The sequence below is a fragment of the Rhagoletis pomonella genome, unplaced genomic scaffold, assembly GCF_013731165.1.
Source record: "Rhagoletis pomonella isolate Grant_MI unplaced genomic scaffold, Rhpom_1.0 Rhpom_scaffold_00001, whole genome shotgun sequence".
NCBI classification, from domain to species: domain Eukaryota; kingdom Metazoa; phylum Arthropoda; class Insecta; order Diptera; family Tephritidae; genus Rhagoletis; species Rhagoletis pomonella.
In genome coordinates this window covers 30509519-30520435 of record NW_023458555.1, presented here as the reverse complement: position 1 = coordinate 30520435, position 10917 = coordinate 30509519, and the positions used below count along the sequence as shown (strand labels likewise).

At 36.8% G+C, this 10917-nt stretch overlaps 1 protein-coding gene across 1 annotated transcript in view; it reads left to right on the top strand.

The window, feature by feature from the left end:
- Positions 1 to 10917, top strand: part of LOC118742472 (zinc finger protein 205) — a gene marked incomplete in the record, with an annotated part of 125544 nt that overhangs the window by 10532 nt on the left and 104095 nt on the right. Inside the window, 1 exon segment of the mRNA XM_036474582.1 lies at positions 10492 to 10632. Within this exon segment, the coding sequence (XP_036330475.1) occupies positions 10492 to 10632 (141 nt within the window).

The window sequence follows — 10917 nt, the reverse complement described above, 5'->3', positions numbered from 1 at the left end:
CCGCGCGTAGGGTTGTGGAGTCATTTAGCTTTCTACATTCATACATATGTAGCTGGCGACTGAGGCGAGCGACCTCGCAAAACAAACAAAAAAAAAACAAACGCTAGCAAAACAATTGCAATGCACAAACAAACCATAAAGAAGTTTAACAGAAAAAAAAGGAAGCAAAAAACAATAATTGAGGGTGGAGGAAAACAAAGCAGAAGAGAGCAAAAGCGAAAACACACCACCGATTTAGCAGCGCTGGCGAGAAAGTTAACTCTAGTATGAGGGTTTGTGGGTTTGTGTTAGACAGAGTTTTATTATACACAATCTGCCCCCTACATACATACATATGTACATGGGGCCATTGGCAGCAATGGTGGAGCCTTGGTGGTGGAGCTCTTGTCTCGAATTTGCGGCTGTGAAAATGATTATCAGCGCGACGATGATGATGTTTTACAGATAGTATGTAGATATGGGTGTGTGTGAGGGTGCGAGTGTGTGAGGGTGCGAGTATGTGTAAGTACACATGCACTTTGTTAGGTTTGAGTCATCTCTGTACATATGTATCTACATACATACTTACATATATAGGTATGCACGCTTTTCATCCCTAAAAACATTTTTCTGCGAAAATCCATTAAAGTTGATAGCCTAGTCTGCAATGTCTGCACTAAAATAATAATTTTTTTTGCCCAACGAAAAGTAGATAAAATAATATAAATGAGTTAAAGTAAAGGTCAGTAACAAATATATGTACATACATACATACATAAATGCATACATACGTATCGCTATAAATAAATTTGGCAAAAAATTGCAACGCGTCTGAGACAATATTAAAAATTTAATAAAAAAAATTTTACTAGTTTCAAATTGACTCAATAATTGAAATACAAAATTTTATATTTTTGTGCACATTTTTTACATAATAGAAATACATATATCACTCTAAAAACTTGAGAAAAAAATCATCTAGAAGTACAAATAAGTATGTGTGTACATATGTATTTATTTGTATCAAGATTAAAAATTGTTGTTTTTACTCTCAAGTTTATCTTTTGAATAAGTGTTCAGCTTTAATATTTCAATTCGACTCATTTAAAGCGGCGCGTGCCAAACCGGCCGGCGTTACCAATCAACCCCAACTATTCGGAGGGTTGTAAAACGCCAACAAGCATGCACAAACATACACACCTCAATGCATATGCATGTATGTATGTAAAATACACACATGTGAGTAAATGTTTATATTCACATAAAAAGCGCTCACATCATGCAATCGAAACCTGCGCCCGTTTTCACTAATGTCATTGCGCTGTTAAGGTATGGTGAAATACGAGGTGAGGTCAAAAAGTTCGCGATCTGGAAAGGTTGAAGAGGGATGAGAAACTTTTTCCTACAAAAAAACTACTTGTAGACTCAAATTTCTATGAATTAAAATGTGCCGTTTTTTTTGCTTAACAGTTCTGTAGAATATTTTAACCCTCCAACTACAAATTTTAATTAACTTACTTAGTTGCCAACGCTGATGATGTCTTAATTTAATTAATTTGTGGTGAGCAAGATCAAGGAAGAAGCTGTAAAGAAGCTAGGCCGATCAGCTGAGCAATGTGGTCTTAAGGTGAACACAAAAAAACATAACCCTCTTTACAACCTGGGAGTAGTATTACCTTGGTATTCAACGTTTTCCTTATGGACTTAACAGAAGTAAAAATGCTAGAAAATTACTTGATTAGCGGTTACACATGACCCGAAATAAAATTACACAATCCTTCCCTTTTACCGTTGAGAGCCGACTTAGGCGGGGAACTTGATACCTACGCCTGGACACATCATCTATACACTGATAGCTTCCAGATGGAAGGCATTTTTCTGAAGACCTGGCATTAAGAACAATTCATCAGAAGTATTCACTTTATTTGACGAAGTAGTGGTTTACGTCACCGTCCAGGCGAAGCGTATTAATCTGGTTAGATCTCACCTTCAACCAAAACTTTATACAGGGGAATCTTTCTCAACAATCTTACGAAATCGGATCAAAGGTGGCGCATGCTAGTAGCAGCGCCTACAACGATTTCTGTAGAAGCTGCAGTGGAATACCTTCTTTGCAGATTTCCACCTTTAGTGTTAGGTGCACCAACTCAGGTGGTTGGCTTTGACATAGCCATACGAGGTTTATAATATATACATATGTATATACAGGAGTAGGTGCTCGAAGGTTTACCAATTAAAAATCTTATAGTTTTGTGATTTTTTTTTTTTTTTTTTTGTATTAACAAATATCAGTTTTAAGAAAAGATGGTATTTTGCCCCATTGGCAGCGAAGGTCATTTTTAGCTGATACTTTGGCCTTGAGAATGGACCATATGGATAAATCCACTGGGTTTGAAGTGCGATGAATATGGTGGCCAATATTGCGAAGAAGTGAAGCTGGGAAGTTTTTTCTAAAACAATTTGGATTACGCCAACTTTATGCGATGGTGACGAATCTTATTGAAACGTGCAAAGATTTCTAACAAAGCATCGTTTAATATCATTTCACGGTAGATTTGTTGATGTACCTTTACGTCCTGTTAAATAAAAGAATACCACTGGACCACATTCGTGCAGCAAGTGAAGCATTAATGGACAGATTCGATGCTATTATCCGCGCTAAAAATTGTTCTTAAATCTTTACTAGCTCTTATGATGAACTGATGTTTTGGAATAAAAAAGCAAAAATAGATAAAAATTATTGCATTATTAATAGGTAACCCTTCGAGTGCTACTAATCAGCGCTCAAGATACCTGATTAAGGCGACCTTGGCAAATATTGTTGAGCTTGGGATGGTTCCTCTATTAGAGAACAGTGCAAACGTTCACAGATGACATACTATGATGGCTACTCCATAAACTACCCTTCATATGAGTGATTCTGCTTAGCTACTTAAGATTACTAAGTATTGCCAATTATATAAAAAAAAAATGTTCAAGGAAAATTTCAGCTAATAATAAGGATGTGAAATCTGCAATAAATACTTTTATTCCGACTATCTGAAATACAAGTTTCTACGGTACTAGTAAACTTTATAAAAAGATAAAAGATTATAAAGATTGAAAAATAATATATTTAATTTAATATTACACCCCTTCCTCTTCAGCAGACGATTTTTTTAGCGCCCCTCGTATGTACATATGTGCATGGCACGAGTACTTGCTTGCATACAAAAAATACATACGTATATTACATAGATGTATGTACATAAGTGTAGTGTAATTGCCACCAACAACTCTTAAAACGCTACTTTCTAAAAACAGCCCACCCAAACTACAACAACATATAGTTACACCATTCTATTCGAATCACTCAGACTACTCAGCTATCGCTATCGCTCTCACTCTCAACTCAAACACTCACTCCTTCGGGAACTTTCACCAATCACACTCGCTATTCTTTGCTCATACTCGCATTTTTATACTCCTCTCGACTAGTATACTACCCTACCCAACCAGGCGAGCGGATTAATTTGTGAAGCGTAGTAGTATTATGGGACTGCGCCTACATATGTACGTAACCAGCCAGCCACCTGTACTATTACTCAAACTCTCTTATTCTGGCGCCACCCAAACTCTCAATTACTCTTACTTTCCGCGCACACTCACATCCAATGATGGTGGAAATTTAACTCAACACATTTTACCGAGTTATTTCCTCTTGGTATTTACTTCGTTCGTTCGTATCTAGGCTAAATACTCGCATCTTCATGCACTCACTTTCTCTGCATTTCTCACTTTCTCTGCGCCACTACACCACTCACTTGCTCAATCGCTCTTTTTGGATGCGTGAGGCGAGTATGATACCCTCTTGAGTGTGAGAGTTTGCGCGCTTTCTATATTTATTTACCTCCTTGAAAGTTGATGTACGAGTAATGAGAAATGAGTAGAAGAGTGTCCAAGTTTTTTACTCGTATGAGTTAGTTGGTGAAAGTGAAGTGAAAAGTGAAATCCTGCTGTTATGCATGCCATTCAAATGGAGTTGGTTTTGTTGGCTTCTGTCTTCTGATTGCTGTTTGCTGCTCTACTATGCCACAGACGATGACTCTGTTCTATAACTGGAGTAGCGTTTCCATTACCAAAATAGCAGAAAGAGTGGCGTACTCGTACTCGTTTGTATTCGTACCCGTACCCGTAAACGATGATTTTACGGTGCATACTTAATGCAGTTGGCTGGCTGACTGCTTCTCTTGTTGACCATTATTTCTTGGATATTTGTTTGTTTGGTACTACTTTTAATGGTTTATATTTACCTTTCTTTGCATATATTTATGTAAGTATTTACTTGTTAGAATGGAATGCATACAAATTTGGGTATGTGACTCCTTCAGATATTTATTTGATTTTACCCATACCCATTGCTTTTGAGCTTTGTTGTTGGCATGTTTTATTTTATTCCAAGACTGCATTCAGTACTTTGCATTTGGTTTTGTTTTTTTTTTTCATTTCCTGTTTTTGGTTCTTCTTCTTCTTTTTTGACTACACAGTTCATTTAATCTCCATAATTTTTCGTGCGCGTGTCTCTTTTTTTCTAGATTGTGGCACATTTTCTTGCTGATTGTACATTTGCGACACATGCTGTGTTTTCTTTGATTAATTGTTGTCTTTTACATCCCTTTTGTGTTTTTATGTAGGCAGCACATTTTGAGCTGGGTAATTTCAACCACTTTTCAGAAGAACATGCATACACAATTTTAAGGGGTGTATGGTTAAACTACAGAAAGAATCTTTGAGGAATTTATATTTCACACGGATTTTATTTAAGCTGTCTAAATAGTTGGATGGGAGCGTCGATCTTAAGGGGGAGGAAGAATTTGAGGTTGGTTTTTGGGATGGGAGTAAAGTGGCATCGATTCTTTTTATTTCAAGGACATAAATACATACACTGAGAAAAGAGTTTAGTGACAACAACTAAATAGGTGGGTCACAGAACGTGACTTGGTTATACTTTACAATTTGGTTACAGTTACCAATTCTTGTGTTGAAAAAAATATATTTAGCTAACTCTTTTCTGAGTATATGTACCTATGTAGTTAGCCAGGTGTTCAAAATCGTGGTTTTGCAAAAACGTAAATTTATTGGGCATTCCGGTAGAATACCCATCCAATAAAAATTTTTGTTTGCGCAGATTTTAGTTTAAGGCGACGAACCCTTAGAAATGAACGTGACAGTTGTAGGCTTAAAAATAAAAAAAAATCGCAGATTTTATTGTGAACTTTAGCTGAATATCTCTTCGTTAACAACTCTTTTAAAATCGAAAAACCTTCTAGAAATGGACGTGGTAATTTTAAGAACGAAGTTAAGAAAATTTAGATTTTGTTGTGGATTTTGGCAGAATACCTGTTTGCAAATAATGTTTTGTCCCCAATTTTTTTTTTTTTTTTTTTTTTTGGGTTTTTTTTTTAATTTTTTTCAAATGCATTTTCAAAAAATTTTTTTTTTGTCAAATTTTTTTTTTTTTTTTTTTTTTTGGGTCTTATTTTTAAGTTACTGCAGATGCATATTCAAACAATTTTTTTCGAGTGAAACTCCTTTGTATTCATTTCTAATACTCTTCATACTCATCTCCGTCTTGACTTTCGGAAACGTATTCGCCTTCGTTTTCGTTTTCTAATTCGCTTTCGTATTACTCTTCCATTCGTCTATGTATTCGGATTCGTCTTTGGTTGCCTTCGTCTTCTTATTGGCCTTGGCATATTAGGTTTCGTATTTGTTTTCGTTCTCGTATTCGTCTTCATATTGGTGTTCGTCGTCGTATTCGTCTAAGTCTTCGTATACGTATTCGTGATCGTAGATGTGTTCGTTTGGGTGTTCGAAGCAAAAAATAATAATTTTAATTTTTTCATGATCCAATAATCGCAACTAAACCGAATTAGTATGGGACCGCCGTTCCACCGTGGTGCACAGCTATCAGGCAACATCCATAAAACAAATATTCCGCTGCATTGATAACCTTCCTCCTTTTTTGAAGTCGGCTTGAAACTAACCAACATTTAAACCATGAAAGCTCGTCATAGACGGATAATTTCTAACTTTCCAATGTGTTTTTGATTTTCAAATCGGTTCAGTAGAACCGCCAAGCAAAGGCGGACAAAATTAATATTAGCGTATTAAAATAAAGACAAACGGGCAACACTAAATCCCTATACGCATGCAGGCTTGGGAGCTACTCCGAAACTCGCATGAAATTAGGCATGTGCAATAGCAGGATCAGCCTGTAGTGGATGTCGGGGGCTATGAGGATTTTGATATCAATGAAAAGGCTAAACATATCGTAGGACAGATTCTAAGTACATATATGATTCACAGGCTTTCTATGCTGCTAAGGGGATGAAAGGGCTCTCAAGTTACCGCGAAATAAAATCCAAGAGATACATAACTCCCTTCAGAGGAGTCTCTGAATGTTTTCAGAATCTGCAGATGCTAGCGCTACAGTGGCAGAGACAATGTTCCATGCTTTCCACTTCTTCCTCGTAACTGCACCTGCGGTAAAAATCATTAATGGGTTATCCCAACCTTTTTCCGCGCGTGCTTATCACCCGTTGTCCGGTCATCACTCCGACCATTCATCTGAGAAGATCGCTTTACATAATTTTTGGTCCAAATTTGCCTAGTAGTGTGGCAGGTGGTATTCACAGGCCATCTGGTATTTATCACTTCGATGAGTTCAACCTTTAGAGCTATGACTATGGTTATGCGTTTCCAGGAATCTCCTTGTATCCAAGGACTCATACAATATGCAAGGAGCATTTTAATGCCAGCAGGTTAAGAATACTTCTGCATTCTATGGCTACTTTGGACTTTGTTCCAATAGTTTTAGAGATTTAATAGCAGGCTGCCTGGCTGTCAGAATAAATAGCAATAGGCCGTCCTGAAAGGTCGGAAGATGAGCTACCAAGCGGCCTGCCTTATGGCGGTTAGCTGTGCTTGAAAAAAGCTACAATGGGACGGAAAGCGGAAACTGAGGCATAGTGCGAGTTAAGTGTAGAAAATATTGCTACCCTCCCCTTCGTTCAGCTTGGAACCATCTCTATATGGGGCGTTCCATACTAAAACAGACGGCGTTGACACCTCATGTGTTTGATTTGTTTCGAAATTTCTAGGATTGATGCATAAGCATATGTAAATAATAAATAAATATTAAATTTGAGCTTGATTAATACATTTTTAAAAACTTTACAGCACAAAAACAAACCGATTTATTAATTTTCTAAATGTCTCGAGAACAGGGCGAGGAAAAAATTAAAAAAAATCACACATACACACATCAAAATTGTCTATGAAAAGAAATATTAAAATTTTTTTTTTTTTTGCAAAATTTTTCACATACATATTTTTTGATAAAAAAAACTTAGTTTTTGAAAATATGCCATCTCAAAAGAAAATTAAAAAATTACAATGGTAGCTCTGATTATTGCGCAATATTTAAGTATAGTATTATGGGGTGCACTCTACAATAAAGTGCAAGTTTTAAGCTACTGCAAAATTGCGTTGATATTTAATATTTTTTATGCTAACGGCTTTTTCCACTTTTTCATATGGTAGAAAATGCGTTTTCAAAAACAATTTAAAAAAAAATTGTTTAAAGCTTGCACTTTATTATACAAAATTATTATAAGTACATATATAACGGGCTACAAAGCATGATTCAAATTATAGTAGAGATGGTATAACTAATTTTTTTATCAACAAAAAAATTTAAAAAAAATTAAAAAAATTTAAAATTTTTTTTTTCGGGATTAGCATGGAAGCCATACTCTGCTCTCGTTCCACCTTGGCTCTGGGAGAAATCTTAGCTCTGGCCAAACTGTGGCGACTACTTGTAAAACAAATGTAATTAAGTATTACAAAATACTCAAACTTCTACTAATTCTCTAAAAGCATAATCTAATACAAATTCAATAGAGGGCTTGCTTTGTTTCGCTAATTTAAGAAAATATACCTCTTCTTTTTAGTTTCAAATTACAATATAAGTTATGTAATTCACTTTTTGTTTTGTAGCTAATATAAATACATCTATATTATATATGATGTTACATATAAACCTCTGTACTCTGTGACCGACTAAGTTATTAAATCATTTTTAAGTACATAAGAAAGCACAAGGCTGTTCTATTTAAGTTACAAACAGCTGCCCTGCACCAAAGCTACAGCTGCTAATAAAATATTAAAAACTTCCGTGAAACATATGAGCCGACGCGACAGTGTTGTACATACAAATATGTACCTGTATGTATTTATAAATTTTCCTTAAACCAGCAAAGTATGTAATTGCTTAGCAACACGTTTCCTGTATACATACATACATACATATGTATGTGTAAGTATACCTCACGAAATCATTCCGAAAATGCAAATGGAAGGCCAAAATCAGCAATTGACAACAGCCAGCTGCACGAGCCAGGCCGGAAAATTTCCATACATACATACATACATTTGCTTGTACATATGTATGTATGTATATGAAGTCTGGCAAAAAGTTGCGTGCATTATATTTTCAAGGTACATTGGCGTAACATGCCTGTCTAGGCAGACGAATAATCGCCCGAATGCCGTCTCAGCGATAAGCACGCATTCGTTAGTTAATTTGATGGTCGAACAGCAGTGCGTATACGTAACATTTTGTAGAAGTTGGCAGTGCCCAGATATCGCCACCGACAAGCAGCCGGCTTTTTTATTTCCTTTTTCCTGATGGTAACCACATCGTTTCACATTTATGTACATACACTCGTATATACATACAAACATATGTATGTATGTATGTACGGTCCTTATGTAAACATATATGTATGTAGGTAATATGGCATGTATTCATTAATTGCGCGTGTATACATACACATTTCTGTCCAGCTGCCGCTTTATACTTTCTCCTATAAGCGCCTAACAGCATTGCGACATTTGGCAGACTACATACATGCGTCTATGTTGGTGGGGCGTTTGCTACCGAACTGTGATATCAGCTGCAAGTTCGGCACGACGCTGTTGATAGGTGCCATCCATACAGAGAACAAGTATGTATGTATGTGCTGCACTAACGCATGCGGCAAAGGAAACGCTCAAATGGCCTTGGCTGTCCCGACAGACGAGTCACATAAATTTTGTGGATACAGGCAATCATTGCTATAGGTATAAGGAAAAATATTCATTGGTACCGAAAAGCCGAAATTGGCTACATACATATGTACATGCGTATTTTCCGGCCCAATTTGTAGTCGTCAACGTCCATGGATATACATACATATGTACGCATGTATGAAACATCGGCTTCGTCGGCACTGACGACAGCTCGTGCCGATGCCTGTGCTCGCTTGTTGGCAACTCTTGGCTTTGGTGTTAGTAGGCAGCTGATCGGTAGCCTTGAATTGCAACAACAAACAAAACTTGCCGCCGGTTGCGCGGGAGCAGTTGGAAGGGATGGAGTTTCCGTAAACTTTTTTCTCATATCTCGTCGTGCGCGACATCGTCATCGTTATCGTCGTGGGTGCTATCGACTGATTTTAGGCTGCCGAAAAGCGTGTTGCACGCATTCACGCATGTTCGTACATATGTATGTGTGTACTTATACACACATATATACAAACGCAATGTACGTATGTATATTAAAAGCACGCATGACTCTAGGATATAGTCGTGCGATAGCTGTAGTAACTACATTTACATGAATATATTTGGTGTTTGGGGGCCCGTTCCGCAACGTTTTGGTTTTCACGGTATTCAATATGCATATTTATATGCTGGCTAGTGGCTGATTTAAGCATCGTAGCCTTCACCCTTAAATTTTTCTATATTATTTCATCTCTTCCGCCAACGAATTTGTCTGCTTCGTCTCCTATTTTGCTTCAGCTTTCGGCATCCGCCGTCAGATAGCCGGCAAACGGTTGAGTTTGAGGCGTTGTAGGGACACACATTCGCGGTTTGGCATCCCAGCTGGCTATGTGCATGTATATGTATGTACGTATGTATGTGTGTATGACTGATGAGTCTCAGGCAACCAGCCAGCCAACCAGCCAACCAGTCAGCCAACCAAGCAACCAACCAGCCGCTCACTCAGCCAGTCAGTCCTTCGTTGAACGGTGGTGCTGGTGTACAAAATATCGCACGCATAGACTCATCTGTGAATGCTTTGCATACAAAAAAAAACTCAGTTTGTGATTAATATAGTAATAAACTCATAGTTAGTTAAATTTTTAGATAAATTATAAACGAAGAACGGGATTGCAGCAGCGCCAGTCATCAGCTCAATAACAGCGTGCACCAAACATAAATCGAACATCTATACAAAATGTGTAATAATTTTTTTTTAATTACTCCTTGTCTGCTTGTGGTGTTGTAGCAGTGTCAAACTTTCCTCTCACACCTGTGATTTTCTTATTTGTCATATTGACGAGTTTTCAATTACTTCTTCTGCTTAGTTTATCATTATCTTTAATTTATGCAAATTTTCTTTTTTCTTTTTTTTCGGTCTACTTTCAGTTTCGGCTGCCAATAATACAATGCAATACGGACAAAATATATCCATACCATATTCACAGCCACAAACCGATTTGAATTTTCTCAACTCAGCGGACCATAAAGGAAAGATACATCCGAAGATTGAGCGTGACCGTGAAGAAGGTAAATTAATTAACATCTGAAAATTATATACATATACTACCTGTTAATATAGTTATACGAAGATCTCTGTCTGTATGTATGTGTGTACCTATGGCTGTATGTATGCGTGTGAGAGCAAACAATGAACCAGGAAATTTATACAGCGAAAGGCAATAAAAATGTTAAGTATACATATGTATGTACGTACATAACTCTATGTGTACTTTTGTACATACATATTTTTATGTACATAGGTATAATTATAATATGGAAATTTCCTATCAAAAATGTTGCCGCATTTACAAA